This window comes from Oncorhynchus mykiss, chromosome 10, assembly GCF_057628025.1.
Source record: "Oncorhynchus mykiss isolate SJ-2025 chromosome 10, ASM5762802v1, whole genome shotgun sequence".
In the NCBI taxonomy this organism is placed as follows: Eukaryota; Metazoa; Chordata; class Actinopteri; order Salmoniformes; family Salmonidae; genus Oncorhynchus; species Oncorhynchus mykiss.
The window spans coordinates 16,572,147-16,595,486 of NC_143031.1; the positions used below are offsets into that span (position 1 = coordinate 16,572,147).

A 23,340-nucleotide genomic window follows, 5' to 3' on the forward strand; every position below is an offset into this window, starting at 1 on the left:
TGCATGTATATTTCCCACCGTAAAGTATGGAGGAGGAGGTGTTATGGTGTGGGGGTGCTTTGCTGGTGACACTATCTGTGATTTATTTAGAATTCACGGGAGACTTAACCAGCATGGTTACCACAGCATTCTGCAGTGATACACCATCCCATCTGGTTTGTGCTTAGTGGGACTATCATTTGTTTTTCAACAGGACAATGACCCAACACACCTCCAGGCTGTGTAAGGTCTATCTTACCAATAAGGAGAGTGATGGAGTGCTGCATCAGATGACCTGGCCTCCACAATCACCCGACCTCAACCAAATTGAGATGGTTTGGGATGAGTCGGACCACAGAGTGAAGGAAAAGCAGCCAACAAGTGCTCAGCATATGTAGGAACTCCTTCAAGACTTTTGGAAAAGCATTCCAGGTGAAGCCATTTCCGGTCACAACTTGCAGACTTGTTTACGTGTTGCTGTGCGTTTTGTTGCCAACCTTACTTTGCTACCTGACAACTTTACGGTTTTTACTTTTTAATTACCGTTTATATTTTTGGTTTTCCCTCAATTATTGTAATTTTTTTTCATTCAATTTTTTCACTCCGGACGCTTTATCTGGACATGGTTCGTCAGGACCTCCAACAGCTGAAGCTAAGTAGTAACATTAACATGATGCCTTCTAATTGCAGTCGCTGTACTCGACGAGGATAGCTGTGCTACAAGCCCACCTTCAGACGCAATCGTTAGGCAAGGGTAATTTCAGTGTAGGAAAGGATGAAACAGCGTCTGTGCCACCAGTAAGTACAGATAGTAACGTTAGTATAAATCCCCTCGCACGGTCCCCGCAGCCGGACAACTTCCTCACAGTTTCTGGAGGGAAATGCTGTAGGAATGCTCAACCGGTGTCGCTCATTCAGCCGACAGAAACTTTCAACCGGTTTTCCCCATTAAGCAACGAGTCGGAGTCAGAGGCCGAGCCTTCTCTTGTCTCTACTCCTCCCGTTACGGGGTCTGAGACGCCGAAGCTTCCCACCATTTAGCTCTGACATATTGAAAACTCTAGTCATTGGCGACTCCATTACCCACAGTATTAGACTTAAAACGAATCATCCAGCGATCATACACTGATACCAGGGGGCAGGGCTACCGACGTTAAGGCTAATCTGAAGATGGTGCTGGCTAAAGCTAAAACTGGTGAGTGTAGAGAGTATAGGGATATTGTTATCCACGTCGGTACCAACGATGTTAGGATGAAACAGTCAGAGATCACCAAGCGCAACATAGCTTCTGCGTGTAAATCAGCTAGAAAGATGTGTCGGCATCGAGTAATTGTCTCTGGCCCCCTCCCAGTTAGGGGGAGTGATGAGCTCTATAGCAGAGTCTCACAACAACTCAATCGCTGGTTGAAAACTGTTTTCTGCCCCTCCCAAAAGATAGAATTTGTAGATAATTGGCCCTCTTTCTGGGACTCACCCACAAACAGGACCAAGCCTGACCTGCTGAGGAGTGATGGACTCCATCCTAGCTGGAGGGGTGCTCTCATTTTATCTACCAACATAGACAGGGCTCTAACTCCTCTAGCTCCACAATGAAATAGGGTGCAGGCCAGGCAGCAGGCTGTTAGCTAGCCTGCCAGCATAGTGGAGTCTGCCACTAGCACAGTCAGTGTAGTCAGCTCAGCTATCCCCATTGAGACCGTGTCTGTGCCTCGACCTAGGTTGGGCAAAACTAAACATGGCGGTGTTCACCTTAGCAATCTCACTAGGATAAAAACCTCCTCCATTCCTGTCATTATTGAAAGAGATCATGATACATCACATCTCAAAATAGGGCTACTTAATGTTAGATCCCTTACTTCAAAGGCAATTATAGTCAATGAACTGATCATAATCTTGATGTGATTGGCCTGACTGAAACATGGCTTAAGCCTGATGAATTTACTGTGTTAAATGAGGCCTCACCTCCTGGCTACACTAGTGACAATATCCCCTGTGCATCCCGCAAAGGTGGAGGCGTTGCTAACATTTACGATAGCAAATTTCAATTTACAAAAAAAAAATGACGTTTTCATCTTTTGAGCTTCTAGTCATGAAATCTATGCAGCCTACTCAATCACTTTTTATAGCTACTGGCCCCTCCTGGGCCATATACAGCGTTCCTCATTGAGTTCCCCGAATTCCTATCGGACCTTGTAGTCATAGCAGATAATATTCTAATATTTGGTGACTTTAATATTCACATGGAAAAGTCCACAGACCCACTCCAAAAGGCTTTCGGAGCCATCATCGACTCAGTGGGTTTTGTCCAACATGTCTCTGGACCTACTCTCTGTCACAGTCATACTCTGGACCTAGTTTTGTCCCATGGAAGGAATAAATGTTGTAGATCTTAATGTTTTTCCTCATAATCCTGGACTATCGGACCACCATTTTATTACGTTTGCAACTGCAACAAATAATCTGCTCTAACCCCAACCAAGGAACATCAAAAGTCGTGCTATACATTCACAAACAACTCAAAGATTCATTGATGTTCTTCCAGACTCCCTCTGTCTACCCAAGGACGCCAGAGGACAAAAATCAGTTAACCACCTAACTGAGGAATTCAATTTAACCTTGCGCAATTCCCTAGATGCAGTTGCACCCCTAAAAACTAAAAACATTTCTCATACGAAACTAGCTCCCTATTATACAGAAAATACCGAGCTCGGAAGCAAGCTTCCAGAATATTGGAACGGAAATGGCGCCACACCAAACTGGAAGTCTTCCGACTAGCTTGGAAAGACAGTACCGTGCAGTATCGAAGAGCCCTTACTGCTGCTCGATCGTCCTATGTTTCCAACTTAATTGAGGAAAATAAGAACAATCTGAAATTCCTTTTTGATACTGTCGCAAAGCTAAATAAAAAGCAGCATTCCCCAAGAGAGGATGGCTTTCACTTCAGCAGTAATAAATTCATGAACTTCTTTGAGGAAAAGATCATGATTATTAGAAAGCAAATTACAGACTCCTCTTTAAATCTGCGTATTCCTTCAAAGCTCAGTTGTCCTGAGTCTGCACAACGCTGCCAGGACCTAGGATCAAGAGAGACACTCAGGTGTTTTAGTACTATATCACTTGACACAATGATGAAAATAATCATGGCCTCTAAACCTTCAAGCTGCATACTGGACCCTATTCCAACTAAACTACTGAAAGAGCTGCTTCCTATGCTTGGCCCTCCTATGTTGAACATAATAAACGGCTCTCTATCCACCGGATGTGTACCAAACTCACTAAAAGTGGCAGTAATAAAGCCTCTCTTGAAAAAGCCAAACCTTGACCCAGAAAATATAAAAAACTATCTGCCTATATCGAATCTTCCATTCCTCTCCAAAATTTTAGAAAAGGTTGTTGCGCAGCAACTCACTGCCTTCCTGAAGACAAACAATGTATACGAAATGCTTCAGTCTGGTTTTAGATCCCATCATAGCACTGAGACTGCACTTGTGAAGGTGGTAAATGACCTTTTAATGGCATCAGACCGAGGCTCTGCATCTGTCCTCGTGCTCCTAGACCTTTGTGCTGCTTTTGATACCATCAATCACCACATTCTTTTGGAGAGATTGGAAACCCAAATTGGTCTACACGGAGAAGTTCTGGCCTGGTTTAGATCTTATCTGTCGGAAAGATAGCAGTTTGTCTCTGTGAATGGTTTGTCTTCTGACAAATCAACTGTAAATTTCGGTGTTCCTCAAGGTTCCGTTTTAGGACCACTATTGTTTTCACTATATATTTTACCTCTTGGGGATGTCATTCGAAAACATAATGTTAACTTTCACTGCTATGCGGATGACACACAGCTGTACATTTCAATGAAACATGGTGAAGCCCCAAAATTGCCCTCGCTAGAAGCATGTGTTTCAGACATAAAGGAAGTGGATGGCTGCAAACGTTCTACTTTTAAACTCGGACAAAATAGAGATGCTTGTTCTATATCCCAAGAAACAAAGAGATTTTCTGTTGAATCTGACAATTAATCTTAATGGTTGTACAGTTGTCTCAAATAAAACTGTGAAGGACCTCAGCGTTACTCTGGACTCTGATCTCTCTTTTGAAGAACATATCAAGACTGTTTCAAGGACAGCTTTTTCCATCTTTGTAACATTGCAAAAATCAGAAACTTTCTGTCCAAAAATGATGCAGAAAAATGAATCCATGCTTTTGTCACTTCTAGGTTAGACTACTGCAATGCTCTACTTTCCGGCTACCCGGATAAAGCACTAAATAAACTTCAGTTAGTGCTAAATACGGCTGCTAGAATCCTGACTAGAACCAAAAAAATTGATCATATTACTCGTGCTAGCCTCCCTACACTGGCTTCCTGTCAAGGCAAGGGCTGATTTCAAGGTTTTACTGCTAACCAACAAAGCATTACATGGGCTTGCTCCTACCTATCTATCTGATTTGGTCCTGCCGTACATACCTACACGTACGCTACGGTCACAAGACGCAGGCCTCCTAATTGTCCCTAGAATTTCTAAGCAAACAGCTGGAGGCAGGGGTTTCTCCTATAGAGCTCAATTTTTATGGAATGGTCTGCCTACCCATGTGAGAGACGCAAACTCGGTCTCAACCTTTAAGTCTTTACTGAAGACTCATCTCTTCAGGTGGGTCAAATGATTGAGTGTAGTCTGGCCCAGGAGTGTGAAGGTGAATGGAAAGGCTCTGGAGCAACGAACCGCCCTTGCTGTCTCTGCCTGGCCGGTTCCCCTCTTTCCACTGGGATTATCTGCCTCTAACCCTATTACAGGGGCTGAGTCACTGGCTTACTAGGGCTCTTTCATACCGTCCCTAGGAGGGGTGCGTCACTTGAGTGGGTTGAGTCACTGATGTGATCTTCCTGTCTGGGTTGGCGCCCCCCCTTGGGTTGTGCCGTGGCGGAGATGTTTGTGGGCTATACTCTGCCTTGTCTCAGGATGGTAAGTTGGTGGTTGAAGATATCCCTCTAGTGGTGTGGGGGCTGTGCTTTGGCAAAGTGGGTGGGGTTATATCCTACCTGTTTGGCCCTGTCCGGGGGTGTCATCAGATGGGGCCACAGTGTCTCCTGACCCCTCCTGAATCAGCCCCCAGTATTTATGCTGCAGTAGTTTATGTGTCGGGGGGCTAGGGTCAGTTTGTTATATCTGGAGTACTTCTCCTGTCCTATCCGGTGTCCTGTGTGAATTTAAGTATGCTCTCTCTTATTCTCTCTTTCTTTCTCTCTCTCGGAGGACCTGAGCCCTAGGACCATGCCTCAGGACTAACTGACATGATGACTCCTTGCTGTCCCCAGTCCACCTGGCAGTGCTGCTGCTCCAGTTTCAACTGTTCTGCCTGTGATTATTATTATTTGACCATGCTGGTCATTTATGAACATTTGAACATCTTGGCCATGTTCTGTTATAATCTCCACCCGGCACAGGCGGAAGAGGACTGGCCACCCCACATAGCCTGGTTCCTCTCTAGGTTTCTTCCTAGGTTTTGGCCTATCTAGGGAGTTTTTAGCCACCGTGCACCGTGCTTCTACACCTGTATTGCTTGCTGTTTGGAGTTTTAGGCTGGGTTTCTGTACAGCACTTTGAGCACTTTGAGATATCAGCTGATGTACGAAGGGCTATATAAATACATTTGATTTGATTTGAAGCTGGTTGAGAGAATGCCCAGAGTGTGCAAAGCTGTCATCAAGACAAAGTGTGGCTATTTTAATCTCAAAAGAAAATATATTTTGATTTGTTTAATACTTTTTTTGGTTACTACATGATTCCATTTATGTTCCATTTGTGTTATTTCATAGTTTTGATGTCTTCACTATTATTCTACAATGTTGAAAATAGTAAATATAAAGAAAAAACATTGAATGAGTAGGTGTTCTAAAACTTTTGGCCGGTAGTGTATGTCTGCATCCATTATGAACTTGTACGTCTTCATATAAAATGGATGTGTTCTTTGCAGTAACAGCAGTAGCTGACCAAATACATGGTACTCTGAATGACAGAATAACTGGTATCCCCTTCTTACAATGAACCCTAGTTAGGTCAGGTAAGGACAGCACCTCATCGACATGCACTTAATTGTCACTACTTCATTAGCAACCCCTCACCTTCTCTAATTAAACATCAGTTTGATATCAGACTGTGTGTATGAATGTGTCGCCGCTAATGCTCCATATGTCAACAGGACAGAAATGACTGTCAGCTACGCGACTCTTCCCCTTGCTATGCCACTCCATTATTGGTAGGCAGCCATCCCCATGTGCCTGCAGAATTCAGCCCGGCACTGGCTCCGCTATCGCCAAAAAATAGCTGCTGTTGTAACAAGCACTGCCAGCAGGCAGCAGACAAAATTTAGGACTCTCCGAGGGATGGGAAGGAACCTGCTCTGAGGGATGAGAAGGAACCTGCTCTGAGGGATGGGGAAGAACCTTCTCTGAGGGATGTGGAGGAACCTGCTCTGAGGGATGTGGAGGAACCTGCTCTGAGGGATGGGGAGGAACCTGCTCTGAGGGATGGCGAGGAACCTGCTCTGAGGGATGGGGAGGAACCTGCTCTGAGGGACGGGAAGGAACCTGCTCCGAGGCATGGAAAGGAACCTGCTCCGAGGGATTGGGGGGAACCTGCTCCGAGGAATGGGGAGGAACCTGCTCTGAGGGATGAGAAGGAACCTGCTCTGAGGGATGGGGAGGAACCTGCTCTGAGGGATGGGGAGGACCTGCTCTGAGGGATGGGAAGGAACCTGCTCTGAGGGATGGGGAGGAAAGGGGAGTGTATACACAGGCTGGAGAGAGGTTCCTGCTCTGAGAGTTGAGGAACCTGCTCTTGAGAGGTGAGGAACCTGCTCTGAGAAGTAAGGGACCTGCTCTGAGAGGTAAGGAACCTGCTCTGACAGGTGAGGAACCTGGTCTGAGGGTTGGGAACCTGTTATAAGAGGTGAGGAACCTGCTCTGAGGGATAGGGGGGAAAGGGGATGGTATACTCAGGCTGGAGAGGGGATGCTACTCAGGCTGGAGAGGGGATGCTACTCAGGCCTGAGAGGGGATGCTACACAGGCTGGAGAGAGGATGCTACACAGGCTGGACAGAGGATGCTACACAGGCTGGACAGAGGATGCTACACAGGCTGGAGAGAGGACGCTACACAGGCTGGAGAGGGGATGCTACACAGGCTGGAGAGAGGATGCTACACAGGCTGGAGAGAGGATGCTACACAGGCTGGAGAGAGGATGCTACACAGGCTGGAGAGAGGATGCTACACAGGCTGGAGAGAGGATGCTACACAGGCTGGAGAAGGGATGCTACACAGTCTGGAGAGGGGATGCTACACAGGCTGGAGAAGGGATGCTACACAGGCTGGAGAAGGGATGCTACACGGGCTGGAGAGAGGATGCTACACAGGCTGGAGAAGGGATGCTACACGGGCTGGAGAGAGGATGTTACACAGGCTGGAGAGGGGATGCTACACAGGCTGAAGAAGGGATGCTACACAGGCTGGAGAGAGGATGCTACACAGGCTGGAGAGAGGATGCTACACAGGCTGGAGAGAGGATGCTACACAGGCTGGAGAGAGGATGCTACACAGGCTGGAGAGAGGATGCTACACAGGCTGGAGAAGGGATGCTACACAGGCTGGAGAAGGGATGCTACACAGGCTGGAGAGGGGATGCTACACAGGCTGGAGAGGGGATGCTACACAGGCTGGAGAGGGGATGCTACACAGGCTGGAGAGGGGATGCACACAGGCTGGAGAGAGGATGGTACACAGGCTGGAGAGGGGATGCTACACAGGCTGGAGAGGGGATGCACACAGGCTGGAGAGAGGATGGTACACAGGCTGGAGAGCGGATGCTACACAGGCACTGAGAGTGAAGTCAAGTCCCTTTTTGTACCAACTAGGTGACGTTTGTTCCCACCCCATCTGTTTATGTATTTACTTTTTGTTATTTTTGATTCAATATGTTCTGTGTTTTTGTCTATCTGCAAATTACCTTAACTAACCTAAATGTGTGTGTGTGTGTGTGTGTGTGTGTGTGATTGTGTGTACCTGATCTCGTTAGGGGTCTCCTCCTCCTCGTATTTCTTCTTCTCCTTCTTGCGGAACACCAGCCAAATAATGAGAATGATGAGGAGGACACCGAAGGACACGCCCACCACGGCGCCCGCCACCACACCCATGCCCCGCACATCTAAAATGTACACAAAGATGAATATGGTTCACAGGTTGAAAGAATGGGATAGCTATTACTGTCCTACAGATCATCTTTGGTAACCCTAATGGGGTTATAATATGAGACGTGTGTACGTGGGTGTTGGTTATAGCCTGGGTTACTCACAGTGCATCTTGACCTCTACGGTGCAGCTCTCCTCTCCCACATCATTGCTGGCGGTACATTTATACACCCCAGCACTCTCCTTGGTCAGGTTCCTCAGTGTCACTATCTCTGAGTTTTTCAAATCTTACACGAGAACAGAACAAGGTCAAATTCAAATACAATTGTATTTGTCACATGTTTCGTGTAGACTAAGGCCCAGATTCAATCAGATCAAGCGTTACCGGAGATAGCAGACAGCCACATAGTGAGTGTTTTGGAGGTGGAACTGTGTTGGAGCTGTCAAATCGGTGATCAGCTCCTCTTGTGATCATTGTCACAAAGCCACACCCCCCCACTCAAATTAGAAATTCAGAACGAGAAAGTGTAGGCAATATAGAAATAATTTATTTTTCAAATAAATAGAAAAATCATGAAAATAAATAATGAGGGTTTCTATCATCCTAATGGAGGTGTAGATTACATCTATCATCCTAATGGAGGTGTAGATTACATCTATCATCCTAATAGAGGTGTAGATTACATCTATCATCCTAATGGAGGTGTAGATTACATCTATCATCCTAATAGAGGTGTAGATTACATCTCATGTTTCAAATGTATAAACAAGGCTGCATGGGAATTCTGTTAATACGACTCGGTGCAGCCAAAGGTAATGTCTGCTGTATGTAAACTCAGCAAAAATAGAAACATCCTCTCACTGTTAACTGCGTTTATTTTCAGCAAACTTAACATGTGTAAATATTTGTATGAACATAAGATTCAACAACTGAGACATAAACTGAACAAGTTCCACAGACATGTGACTAACAGAAATGGAATGTGTCCTTGAACAAGGGGGGGGGGGGGGGGGGGGGGGGGTTAAATTCAAAAGTAACAGTCTTGTGGCCACCAGCTGCATTAAGTACTGCAGTGCATCTCCTCCTCATAGACTGCACCAGATTTGCCAGATCTTGCTGTGAGATGTTACCCCACTCTTCCAGACATTTCCCAGACAATTCCCAGACAATTCCCAGACATTTCTGGGGGGGAATGACCCTAGCTCTCACCCTCCGATCCAACAGGTCCAAGACGTGCTCTATGGGATTGAGATCCGGGCTCTTCGCTGGCCATGACAGAACACTGACATTCCTATCTTGCAGGAAATCACTCACAGAACAAGCAGTATGGCTGGTGGCATTGTCATGCTGGAGGGTCATGTCAGGATGAGCCTGCAGGAAGGGTACCACATGAGGGAGGAGGATGTCTTCCCTATAATGCACAACGTTGAGATTGCCTGCAATGACAACAAGCTCAGTTCGATGATGCTGTGACACAACGCCCCAGACCATGACGGACCCTCCACCTCCAAATCGATTCCGCTCCAGAGTACAGGCCTCGGTGTAACACTCATTCCTTTGTCAATAAACACAAATCCGACCATCACCCCTGGTGAGACAAAACCATGACTCGTCAGTGAAGAGCACTTTTTGCCAGTCCTGTCTGGTCCAGTGACGGTGGGTTTGTGCCCAAAGGTGACGTTGTTGCCGGTGATTTCTGGTGAGGACCTGCCTTACAACAGGCCTACAAGCCCTCAGTCCAGCCTCTCTCAGCCTATTGCGGACAGTCTGAGCACTGATGGAGGGATTGTGCGTTCCTGGTGTAACTTGGACAGTTGTTGTTGCCATCCTGTACCTGTCCCGCAGGTGTGATGTTCGGATGTACTGATACTCTGCAGCTGTTGTTACACGTGGTCTGCCACTGCAAGGACGAACAGCTGTCCGTCCTGTCTCCCTGTAGCGCTGTCTTAGGCGTCTCACAGTACGGACAATGCAATTTATTGCCCTGGCCAGATCTGCAGTCCTCATTCCTCCTTGCAACATGCCTAAGGCACGTTCTCGCAGATGAGCAGGAACCCTGGGCATCTTTCTTTTGGTGTTTTTCAGAGTCAGTAGTAAGGTCTCTTTAGTGTCCTAAGTTTTCATAACTGTGACCTTAATTGTCTACCGTCTGTAAGTGTGTTAATGACCGTTTCACAGGTGCATGTTCATTCATTGTTTATGGTTCATTGCACAAGCATGGGAAACAATGAAGATCTGTGAAGTTATTTGGATTTTTATGAATTATCTTTGAAAGACAGGGTCCTGAAAAAGGGGCGTTTATTTTTTGCTGAGTTTATAATGCCGGGAGCCACTTGTGGATTTGACAGCTCTAACTCCAAAACATCCACTATGCAGATGTCCTCTAAAGCAGATCTGATTGAATAGAGTCCTAACAATGCAGAGTTACAGTGCCTTGCGAAAGTATTCGGCCCCCTTGAACTTTGCGACCTTTTGCCACATTTCAGGCTTCAAACATAAAGATATAAAACTGTATTTTTTTGTGAAGAATCAACAACAAGTGGGACACATCATGAAGTGGACCGACATTTATTGGATATTTCAAACTTTTTTAACAAATCAAAAACTGAAAAATTGGGCGTGCAAAATTATTCAGCCCCCTTAAGTTAATACTTTGTAGCGCCACCTTTTGCTGCGATTACAGCTGTAAGTCACTTGGGGTATGTCTCTATCAGTTTTGCACATCGAGAGACTGAAATTTCTTCCCATTCCTCCTTGCAAAACAGCTCGAGCTCAGTGAGGTTGGATGGAGAGCATTTGTGAACAGCAGTTTTCAGTTCTTTCCACAGATTCTCGATTGGATTCAGGTCTGGACTTTGACTTGGCCATTCTAACACCTGGATATGTTTATTTTTGAACCATTCCATTGTAGATTTTGCTTTATGTTTTGGATCATTGTCTTGTTGGAAGACAAATCTCCGTCCCAGTCTCAGGTCTTTTTCAGACTCCATCAGGTTTTCTTCCAGAATGGTCCTGTATTTGGCTCCATCCATCTTCCCATCAATTTGAACCATCTTCCCTGTCCCTGCTGAAGAAAAGCAGGCCCAAACCATGATGCTGCCACCACCATGTTTGACAGTGAGGATGGTGTGTTCAGCTGTGTTGCTTTTACGCCAAACATAACGTTTTGCATTGTTGCCAAAAAATTCAATTTTGGTTTCATCTGACCAGAGCACCTTCTTCCACATGTTTGGTGTGTGTCCCAGGTGGCTTGTGGCAAACTTTAAACAACACTTTTTATGGATATCTTTAAGAAATGGCTTTCTTCTTGCCACTCATCCATAAAGGCCAGATTTGTGCAATATACGACTGATTGTTGTCCTATGGACAGAGTCTCCCACCTCAGCTGTAGATCTCTGCAGTTCATCCAGAGTGATCATGGGCCTCTTGGCTGCATCTCTGATCAGTCTTCTCCTTGTATGAGCTGAAAGTTTAGAGGGACGGCCAGGTCTTGGTAGATTTGCAGTGGTCTGATACTCCTTCCATTTCAATATTATCGCTTGCACAGTGCTCCTTGGGATGTTTAAAGCTTGGGAAATCTTTTTGTATCCAAATCAGGCTTTAAACTTCTTCACAACAGTATCTCAGACCTGCCTGGTGTGTTCCTTGTTCTTCATGATGCTCTCTGCGCTTTTGACAGACCTCTGAGACTATCACAGTGCAGGTGCATTTAAACGGAGACTTGATTACACACAGGTGGATTGTATTTATCATCATTAGTCATTTAGGTCAACATTGGATCATTCAGAGATCCTCACTGAACTTCTGGAGAGAGTTTGCTGCACTGAAAGTAAAGGGGCTGAATAATTTTGCACGCCCAATTTTTCAGTTTTTGATTTGTTAAAAAAGTTTGAAATATCCAATAAATGTCATTCCACTTCATGATTGTGTCCCACTTGTTGTTGATTCTTCACAAAAAAATACAGTTTTATATCTTTATGTTTGAAGCCTGAAATGTGGCAAAAGGTCGCAAAGTTCAAGGGGGCCGAATACTTTCGCAAGGCACTGTAAGATAAAACATTGAAATAGAAATACGAGGAATAAATACACCGTGAATAACGAGTAAAACAGAACATGGCTAATACAGGGAGTACCAGTACCGAGTCGATGTAACTAAGGTAGCTATGTACAATACATATAGGTAGGGGTAAAGTGACATAGTGTAACAGTATAACTTTAGACCGTCCCCTCTGAGGGTCCCCGTCCCCAGGGACCCTCTGCACACATCAACAACAGTCACCCACGAAGCATCGTTACCCATCGCTCCACAAAAGCCGCGGCCCTTGCAGAGCAAGGGGAACCACTACTTCAAGGTCTCAGAGCAAGTGACGTCACCGATTGAAACTCTATTTAGCGCGCACCACCCCGTTACAATAGCAACAGAATAGATAATAGACAGTAGCAGCAGTGTGTGAGTGTGTGTGGGTAAAAGAGTTGGTGCAAAATGGGGTCAATGCAGCTAGTCCGGGTAGCCATTTGATTAGTTATTTAGCAGTCTTGTTATGCAGTCTTATAGCTTGGGGTTAGAAGCTGTTCAGGTTCCTGTTGGTTCCAGACTTGGTGCACTGGTACCGCTTGCCGTGCGGTAGCAAAGAGAACAGTCTATGGCTTGGGGGCTGAAGTTTTTTTGGGACTTTTTTGGGCCTTCCTGTAGCGCCTTGCGGTCGGGTGCCTTGCAGTTGCCATACCAAGCGGTGATGCAGTCAGTCAAGATGCTCTCAATGGTGCAGCTGTTTAACTTTTTGAGGATCTGAGGGCCCATGCCAAATCTTTTCAACCTCCTGAGGGGGAGAGGTGCCGAGATGCCCTCTTCACAACTGTGTGGGTGTGTGTGGACCATGATAATTCCTTAGTGATGTGGACACAAAGGAACATTTAGTTCCCAACTGACTCCACAACAGCCCCATCGTTGTGGATGGGGGTGTGCTCTCCCCTCATTTCCTGTATGCCACAATCAGCTCCCTTATCTTGCTGACGTGGAGGGAGAGGTTGTTGTCCTGGCATCACACTGCCAGGTCTCTGACCTCCTCCCTATAGGCTATCTCATCGTCGTCGGTGATCAGTTGTACAGTTGTGTCGTCAGCAAACTTGATGATGGTATTGGAGTCGTGGGTGAACCGGGGGTACAGGAGGGGACTTAGCACTCACCCCTGTGGGGCCCCGTGTTGATGGTCAGCGTTGCAAAGGTGTTGTTTCCTACCCTTATTACCTGGTGGCGGTCCGTCAGGAAGTTCAGGATACAGTGAGGTACAGTGATTGTGATGCAATTTAAAGCTTTTTTTCAACTATCAAATCCAGAAACACTATTGCAAGTGATGGTTATGTGGAGAGTGTTTGAACTTTGAACAATCATCGGATACATCAAATTAGATATTTTAAGAAAAATAGTGATAGATAATAATGGAAATGTATAAAGTTAAACTAATTCAGTGACCAAACCATGATCCAAACCATGGTGTCTCTTTTACATTTTCCTGCAAGGTCCCTTTCATAATGTTTCTTCGCATGTGTGGCTCAGTTGGTAGAGCATGGCGCTTGCTATGCCAGGGTTGTGGGTTTTATTCCCACGGGGGACCAGTATTAAAAATGTATGCACTCACTCTGGATAAGAGCATCTGCTAATTGACTAAAACATTGTAATTGTAAAAAATGAGTAGTACTGTTCCCAGTTATAGACCGATTTTTTACCAAAACTATTCAATAAAGAACAGAAATTCATAGGGCGTCGGGCTGGTGTTTGATTTGGGATTGGTAAACTCAATCCTTTGCTGTGACAGAATGGAATGGACAGTTTCCCAGAACAAGTAGGAGTGCTATTGACTAAGAACTTGGCCGAGTCTGCATGTGAGAAATTACTCTACCAACACTTGTCACTAACGCTAACTGGACATGTGAACAAGGTCAAACAAGGATACTGGAGAAGGTGTATTTGCATTGAAATTGGTCTGGCATTCTGACACACACTTTCATTATGTAAAGTACAGTATGTTCTGTCCCAAAAGTCCTTAAAGGGGATCTGGAAATTACTCAATGTTTTCATCTCAAGTAGGAAATCTTAGTTGGAGTTTAATTTAGTGTATGACTAATGACAGACTTGTCATTATGTCTTGAAGGCACAGGAAATACATCCAACACACACACAGAGAGCCTGCAGTGGACTAGAGGGCTTACCTATGAGGGCCAGTGGGGGCAGCTTTCCCACGTACTTGCCCTTGTCCAGCAGCCTCTCCCATTTGTAGTTTATGGGGTCAGAGCCATCTGTAGACTTACAGCTCATCTTAACATCACTACCCTCCAACAGCCGGCCCTCCATCCAACACCGCGGCTTAGACGGCTTCACTGGGGACAGAGAGAAAGAGAGAGACAAACACACACATTTTTGTGTTAGATAATAACAGGTTCATATTTCCCACAACATACCTTTAAAATAACTAAAAAATAATCCAATGATTTATTGGACTTAAATGAAAGTGCACCTAAAATAAAACAACAGTGATCTTATGTAATGGTTCAGGTACTGTATAAAAAGGACGAGCAGGTACATTAGAAGGTGTGAGTATTGTCAGAATGAGGGCTGCTGTAGTTCCACTGGTGGTGCTGCTGTGTGTGTCTGGGGCATCATGGGCTCAGGGAGACAGGGAGGAGGGTAGTTTTGATCCAATTAAGACTAATGTAATGGAGGCCAGGGAGACAGACAGTGAGAGAGAGGTGGAGGAACTGAAAAGGCATAATGCAGGTGAGAATACAAAAAATTCTATAACAGTATGTTGTTACAATTATGCTCTTCAGAAACCAATTACAAACAAGGCTAAATTATTAATTAGAACAATGTATTCTTAATAAGAGCCTCTTAGATGTAAAGTCCCCTGTGTGGTTCTGGTACCGACTGACATTTTTGCTTATAAATCAATCTGTGGACACCGTGTCACACCTTCATCTGTTTCACCTGTCTTTGTGCTTGTCTCCACCCCCCTCCAGGTGTCACCCATCTTCCCCTGTGTATTTATACCTGCTTGTCTGTTGCCAGTTCGTCTTGTCAGGTCTTACCAGCATGCTTTCTTTTTCTCAAGTTCTGTTCGCTAGTTTACCCTGTCCTGCCCCCGAGTCTGCGGGTTAACTTCCTGTTCAGGGGCAGAATGACACCTTGTCAGCTCGGGGGTTTGAACTTGCAATCTTCCGGTTACTAGTCCAACACTCTAACCACTAGGCTACCCTGCCGCCCCAGCAGAGAGGACACAGTTAATATATTATTATATAGTATGTCTGTGATAATTATCAAACAAATATCTTGTAATATTGCATATTTTACTGTAGTAATAACATGTTTAGTGTGAGAAAAGTGATTTAGAACCAGTTAAATGTAATCAAATGTAATCTACGTAATCTCCAAAAGTAATTATTTATCATGAGAGGGCCATAAAAAATAACTAGTAATGCAGGATACTCCAAGAAAAGATAAAATCTCACCAGGCAGTTAACCCACTAGGCCGTCATTGAAAATAAGAATTTGTTCTTAACTGACTTGCCTAGTTAAATAAAGGTAAAATTAAAATGATAAAATGTGATATTATGTATTTCCTATTCAACAAAACTGTATGAATAAGGCCGTCATACAGAATCATTAAAAACATTCATTAAGCACTATATGTCTGTCATTACTAAGTGGTTACAGCAGTATAAAGTAATCTACCAATATCAAATTAGCAATAATGAACGAGTTGACTGGTGCATCACTGACAAGTCTGAGGTCATAGAATCTCTATATAGAATAGAATCTCTATATACTATATAGACCAACCAGCATGTTAAGTCTCTAGACTAGAACTGTATGTACATGAACCAGTGGTTCTGTTGTATTTTTGGTACACAGGTTCTCTCACAATAACTTCACAACATATCTCCCTATGAACAAACTTGATCAAGCACACATACACATTTAAACCATGTTTGAGAAATTCAATTTTTATTAGTGCAGTTTAAAAGGGTAATTTAGTACAAGACTAGGTTTAAAGGGATGACATAATGCCCACTGGATGATGTCATTGGAAACACTTTTTTTCCGTCTACATTTTTTTAATACAAAACATAGAAAGCCAACGTTTTCACATTTGATGTTGGGTTGGTGCTGGAGATGATGAATATGAGGTTGAAAATTGGTGACAATTTCCATTTCATGTATGTCTGGGAGACCGCTTCAGAATGTTCAACTGGATACTGATGAGTTTTCTGACATAAATTATGTTATTTTCAACAGTACTTAAATGTGTGGATGAGAGACCAAACATATTTATTTCCACTAATAAATACATAACAATTTGACAATGTCTCTGTCCTTTCTATGTGCTTCCAGATTTATATATTGTAACAACTTTATAGAACCAGATATCAATACATACAGACACTGTATTCCTCCAAAAATCTACAGTATCTTGTCCATATACATTGCTGACAGTGAAAGTAATTAAGTGTTAGCCATTCAGTTATTTAAAATGCGTACTTCTTTACAGTTCCAATACATCTCCAATATCAATAGCCCAGCAAAATGGTATACTATAAATACAAAAGTATGCGGATAGCCCTTCAAATGAGTGGATTCGGACATTTCAACCACACCCGTTACTGACAGGTGTATAAAAATTGAGCACACAGCCATGTAATCTCCATAGACAAACATTGGCAGTAGAATGGCCTTACTGAAGAGCTCAGTGACTTTCAACGTGCCACCATCATAGGATGCCACCTTTGGAACAAGTCAGTATATCACATTTCTGCCCTGCTAGAGCTGCTCCGGTCAACTGTAAGTGCTGTTAATGTGTCTAGGAGCAACAACAACTCACCCGCAAAATGGTAGGCCACACAAGCTCACAGAACAGGACAGCCGAGGGCCGACGCACATAGTGAGTAAAAATCTTCTGTCCTCGGTTGCAACACTCACTACTGAGTTCCAAACTGCCTATGGAAGCAATGTCAGCAGAAAAACTGTTCGCCGGGAGCTTCATGAAATCGGTTTCCATGGCCAAGCTGCCACACACAAGCCTAACATCACCATGCGCAATGCCAAGCATTGTCTGGAGTGGTGTAGAGCTAGCCGCCATTAAATTCTGGAGGAGTGGAAATGCGTTCTCTGAAGTGATGAATCATGCTTCATCGTGGTAGTCTGACGGACGAATCTGGGTTTGGCGGATGCTAGGAGAATGGTACCTGCCCAAATGCATAGTGCCAACTGTAAAGTTTGGTGGAGGGGGAATAATTGTCTGGGGCTGTTTTCATGGTTTGGGCTAAGCCCCTTAATTGCAGGGAAGGGAAGTCTTAACGCTACAGCATACAATTACATTCTAGATGATTCTGTGCTTTCAACTTTGTGGCAACAGATTGGGGAAAACCCTTCCTTTTTTCAGCATGACAATGCCCCTGTGCACAAAGCAAGGTTCATACAGAAGTGATTTGTTGAGATCGGTGTGTAAGAACTTGACTGGCCTGCACAGAGCCCTGACCTCAACCCAATTGAACACCTTTTAGATGAATTGGAATGCCGACTGCAAGCCAGGCCTAACCGCTCAACGTCAGTGCCGACCTCATTAATGCTCTTGTGGGTGAACGTAAGCAAGTCTCCGCAGCATGTTCCAACATCTAGTGGAAAGTCTTCCCCGAAGAGTGGAGACTGTTATAGCAGCAAAGGGGGGACCAACTTCATATTAATGCCCATGATTTTGGAATGAGATGTTCGACGAGCAAGTATTCACATACTTGTCATGTAGTGTACATTAGAAGGTGTGAGTATTGTCAGAATGAGGGCTTCTGTAGTTCCACTGGTGGTGCTGCTGTGTGTATCTGGGGCATCATGGGCTCAGGGAGACAGGGAGGAGGGGATTGGAGTTCACTATGAGAGCCAGAAGACCAAAACTTCAGCCTTGACCGACACTCAGACCACCACCCAATCTGACATCTGGACTAGAGGTCGACCGATTAATCGGAATGGCCGATTAATTAGGGCCGATTTCAAGGAACCAGATGAAGGAAGAACAGGAGGAAAATGAAGGTAACCCCAACAGGTAGTGAATTTATGTTATTCCAGCCATTGAAGACAGATGGATGAGAGGAACAAGAGACAGAAAACCTGACAACCTTCTACAAGAGACAGACAACCTGACAACCTTCTACAAGAGACAAACAACCTGACAACCTTCTACAAGAGACAAACAACCTGACAACCTTCTACAAGAGACAGACAACCTGAAGCCAGTAAATAAAGCTGTCAAATTAGTAGCAACATTGTTTATCCTTTGTTTTTACTTATTTCAACATGTCTAGCACAAGCAGCAGATCTGACAGCCAGTAAGACCAGATGTAACGGTTTTCCTCGTCTTCTGAGGAGGAGTATGAAGGATCGGACCAATATGCAGCGTGGTAAGTGTTCGTCATTTTATTCAATAGCACTGAACACTAAAATACAACGTAACAAAAATAATAACCGAAAGAGTTCCGGCAGGTAACTAAAACAAAGACAGAAAGCAACTACCCACAACCCATAGCTGCCTAAGTATGGTTCTCAATCAGAGACAACGATTGACAGCTGCCTTTGATTGGGAACCATACCAGGCCAAAACCAGAAATAGAAAACATAGAACAAAAACATAGAATGCCCATCCCAACTCATGCCCTGACCAAACTAAAATAGAGACATACAAAAGGAACTAAGGTCAGTAACGTGACACCAGACTGACAATCAGTGGAGGAACTGGAAAGAGAGAACACAGGTTGTAGTACATAATGTGCATACTGTATGTTAGCTTTGAGATAGTGTTATATGGACCAGCAGATAGCGAAACATATCTCATATTCTTATTGGTTTTTAATAATACAATTCCAGCACTAGCAGCAGAGCTTCCAACCATGGAGGCCAGACTGACAACCACTGAGAAAGAGGTAGAGGAACTGAAGAGAGAGAATACAGGTTATGTCCCAAATGGTTGTCTGTATGCTATTAAAACAAAATAGAATATAACATAAAAATGTTCTCAAACCAAAGTTGCTGGATAAAAAAATGTGTGATTTTGCAGCATATGATAAGATAAAATATATGCAATAATAATATGTTTACTTGATAATTGTAATTGCTCTCCCATATTTAAAGACTGACCAAAGGTAGCGTTCTCCACTGCTCTGACTGCTACTGTAGGACCCATCAGCAGTGACACTACTCTGATCTATAGCAGAGTCTTCACAAACATCGACAAGGCTTACATCAACATTACAGATACTACTGCATCGTGTATTCTTTGCAAATATTTGGTGACTATTTCTTAAATATAAACGCAACATGTAAAGTGTTGGTCAGATGTTTCATGAGCTGAAATTAAAGATCCCAGAATTTTTCCATACCCACAAAAAACTTATTTCTCTCAAATTTTGTGCACAAATTTGTTTACATCCCTGTCAGTGTACATTTGGCATGCAGACTGAAGGAATGTCCACCAGCGCTGTTGCCAGAGAAATGAATGTTCATTTTGGAGAATTTGGCAGAATGTCAAACCAGTCTCAATAACCGCAGACCACATGTAACTACGCCAGCCTAGGACCTTCACATCCGGCTTATTCACCTGAGGGATCATCTGAGACCAGTCACCCGGACAGCTGATGAAACTGAGTATTTCTGTCTGTAATAAAGCCCTTTTCTGGGGGAAAACTTCTGATTGGCTGGGCCTGGTTCCCAAGTGGGCGAGCCTATGCCCTACCAGTCCCACCCATGGCTGCGTTCCTGCCCAGTCATGTGAAATCCGTAGATTAGGGCCTAATTTATTTATTTCAATTGACTGATTTCCTTATATGAACTGTAACTCAGTAGAATCATTGAAATTGTTGCATGTTGCATTTATATTTTTGTTCAGTGTATATATATATACAGTGCCTTGCGAAAGTATTCGGCCCCCTTGAACTTTGCGACCTTTTGCCACATTTCAGGCTTCAAACATAAAGATATAAAACTGTATTTTTTTGTGAAGAATCAACAACAAGTGGGACACAATCATGAAGTGGAACGACATTTATTGGATATTTCAAACTTTTTTAACAAATCAAAAACTGAAAAATTGGGCGTGCAAAATTATTCAGCCCCCTTAAGTTAATACTTTGTAGCGCCACCTTTTGCTGCGATTGCAGCTGTAAGTCGCTTGGGGTATGTCTCTATCAGTTTTGCACATCGAGAGACTGGAATTTTTTCCCATTCCTCCTTGCAAAACAGCTCGAGCTCAGTGAGGTTGGATGGAGAGCATTTGTGAACAGCAGTTTTCAGTTCTTTCCACAGATTCTCGATTGGATTCAGGTCTGAACTTTGACTTGGCCATTCTAACACCTGGATATGTTTATTTTTGAACCATTCCATTGTAGATTTTGCTTTATGTTTTGGATCATTGTCTTGTTGGAAGACAAATCTCCGTCCCAGTCTCAAGTCTTTTGCAGACTCCATCAGGTTTTCTTCCAGAATGGTCCTGTATTTGGCTCCATCCATCTTCCCATCAATTTTAACCATCTTCCCTGTCCCTGCTGAAGAAAAGCAGGCCCAAACCATGATGCTGCCACCACCATGTTTGACAGTGGGGATGGTGTGTTCAGCTGTGTTGCTTTTACGCCAAACATAAAATGTTCCATTGTTGCCAAAAAGTTCCATTTTGGTTTCATCTGACCAGAGCACCTTCTTCCACATGCTTGGTGTGTCTCCCAGGTGGCTTGTGGCAAACTTTAAATGACACTTTTTATGGATATCTTTAAGAAATGGCTTTCTTCTTGCCACTCTTCCATAAAGGCCAGATTTGTGCAATATACAACTGATTGTTGTCCTATGGACAGAGTCTCCCACCTCAGCTGTAGATCTCTGCAGTTCATCCAGAGTGATCATGGGCCTCTTGGCTGCATCTCTGATCAGTCTTCTCCTTGTATGAGCTGAAAGTTTAGAGGGACGGCCAGGTCTTGGTAGATTTGCAGTGGTCTGATACTCCTTCCATTTCAATATTATCGCTTGCACAGTGCTCCTTGGGATGTTTAAAGCTTGGGAAATCTTTTTCTATCCAAATCCGGCTTTAAACTTCTTCACAACAGTATCTCGGACCTGCCTGGTGTGTTCCTTGTTCTTCATGATGCTCTCTGCGCTTTTGACGGACCTCTGAGACTATCACAGTGCAGGTGCATTTATACGGAGACTTGATTACACACAGGTGGATTGTATTTATCATCATTAGTCATTTAGGTCAACATTGGATCATTCAGAGATCCTCACTGAACTTCTGGAGAGAGTTTGCTGCACTGAAAGTAAAGGGGCTGAATAATTTTGCACGCCCAATTTTTCAGTTTTTGATTTGTTAAAAAAGTTTGAAATATCCAATAAATGTCGTTCCACTTCATGATTGTGTCCCACTTGTTGTTGATTCTTCACAAAAAAATACAGTTTTATATCTTTATGTTTAAAGCCTGAAATGTGGCAAAAGGTCGCAAAGTTCAAAGGGGCCGAATACTTTCGCAAGGCACTGTACATAAGAATGAATATACAATATAATATTTTTGTCATGCAGGTATCTTCACTACACCAGTGAGAGGAGTCTACTACTTTAGATTCACTGCCTGTGGTATCATGGATGGGTGTACAATATACTTGACCAGAGAATAATGCTTTCTTTCATGATTTGTTTTATTTTGACTGGAACAAGATTGAGCTTATTCCTGATGTGGAAACTGCCTGGAAATTCTTTCATGATGGTTTTCTCCAAATAGTAAACAAACATGCCCCATTCCTCAGGTTCAGGGTTAAAGGGCGGGATAATCCATGGTTTTCTTCTGAGCTGTCTTGTATTATTCACGACCGTAATCTAGCCTGGGCAAAGCAAGGAAATCATGTTCTGATACTGATTGGCTTCTTTTTAGGCAGTTACGAAACAAGTGTTCTTTTCTTCTCAGGAAGGCCAAGTCTGAATATTTTATGTCTGTTACCACTGATAACCTGAATGACCCTAGAAAGTTGTGGAAGGCTATTAAGTCTATGTCTGGAAACAGTAATGTTAATGAATTACCATCATGTGTATTGAAGGACTTTGTTGCTGTATATGACAAAACTGAAATGCTGAATTGTTTCAATCATCTGGTAGGCTGTTTGATTCAGTGTCCTCTGTCTCTGTACAACCCTGTGTGGATGAACCAGCGAGAGCTGGTCAAACTTTTTGCTTTTTGTCATTCTCAGTGCAGGAGGTACATAAAGCCCTGAAATCCTTGGATCAGAGAAAGCCTGCAGGTCCTGATCTTTTGGATCCCTGCTTTTTAAATCTGGCAGCTGATTTCATAGCTGAACCACTTACATATCTGTTCAATCTAACCCTGGAATGTAAAGAAATTCCAAAGGTCTGGAAATCCGCATTTGTCCTGCCACTTTTAAAAGGGGGAGCTCCAACTATTTTAAATAATTATAGGCCAATCTCAAAGCTGTCACCCCTGGTGAAAATACTTGAAACCCTTGTGAGTGAACAGCTAAAATAGTTTTTATATGCTAACTCTACTTTATCAATGTACCAATCGGGTTTCAGGAAGAAGCATAGCACAATTACAGCAGCCATGAAGGTTTTAAATTATATCACTGAAGCCATTGATAAAAAACAGCACTGACTCTCACTTTTTATTGATCTCTCTAAAGCTTTTGATACAGTTGTTCATGCTATACTGAGGCAGAGATTGTCAAGTGTAAGTCTTTCGGAGCCAAGATAGGTCACGTTCTGACCTTTATTTCCTTTGTTTTGTCGTTATTTAGTATGGTCAGGGCGTGAGTTGGGGTGGGCAGTCTATGTTTGTTTTTCTATGATTTTGGGATTTCTATGTTTCGGCCTAGTATGGTTCTCAATCAGAGGCAGGTGTCGTTAGTTGTCTCTGATTGAGAATCATACTTAGGTAGCCTGGGTTTCACTGTTTGTTTGTGGGTGTTTGTTTCCGTGTCTGTGTTTGTCGCCACGCGGTACTGTTTCGGTTTGTTCACGGTTTTTGTATTCATAGTGTTCATTTTATGTTTTTAAATAAACAACCATGGACACTTACCACGCCGCATCTTGCTCCGATCCTTACTACACCTCTTCAGAGGAAGAAATCAGCCGTTACACCAGGACGC

General features: G+C 43.7%; 1 protein-coding gene across 3 annotated transcripts in view; it reads right to left on the bottom strand.

The window, feature by feature from the left end:
* The window catches only part of clmpa (CXADR like cell adhesion molecule a), a 119,307-nt gene that overhangs the window by 6,201 nt on the left and 89,766 nt on the right, over positions 1-23,340 (bottom strand). For all 3 annotated transcript variants that reach the window (XM_021617609.3, XM_090186029.1, XM_090186028.1), the window contains 3 exons: positions 14,373-14,540; positions 8,326-8,448; positions 8,037-8,178 (listed from right to left, as the gene is read on the bottom strand). In XM_021617609.3, the coding sequence (XP_021473284.1) occupies positions 8,037-8,178; positions 8,326-8,448; positions 14,373-14,540 (433 nt within the window). The remainder of the gene's footprint in view (positions 1-8,036; positions 8,179-8,325; positions 8,449-14,372; positions 14,541-23,340) is intronic.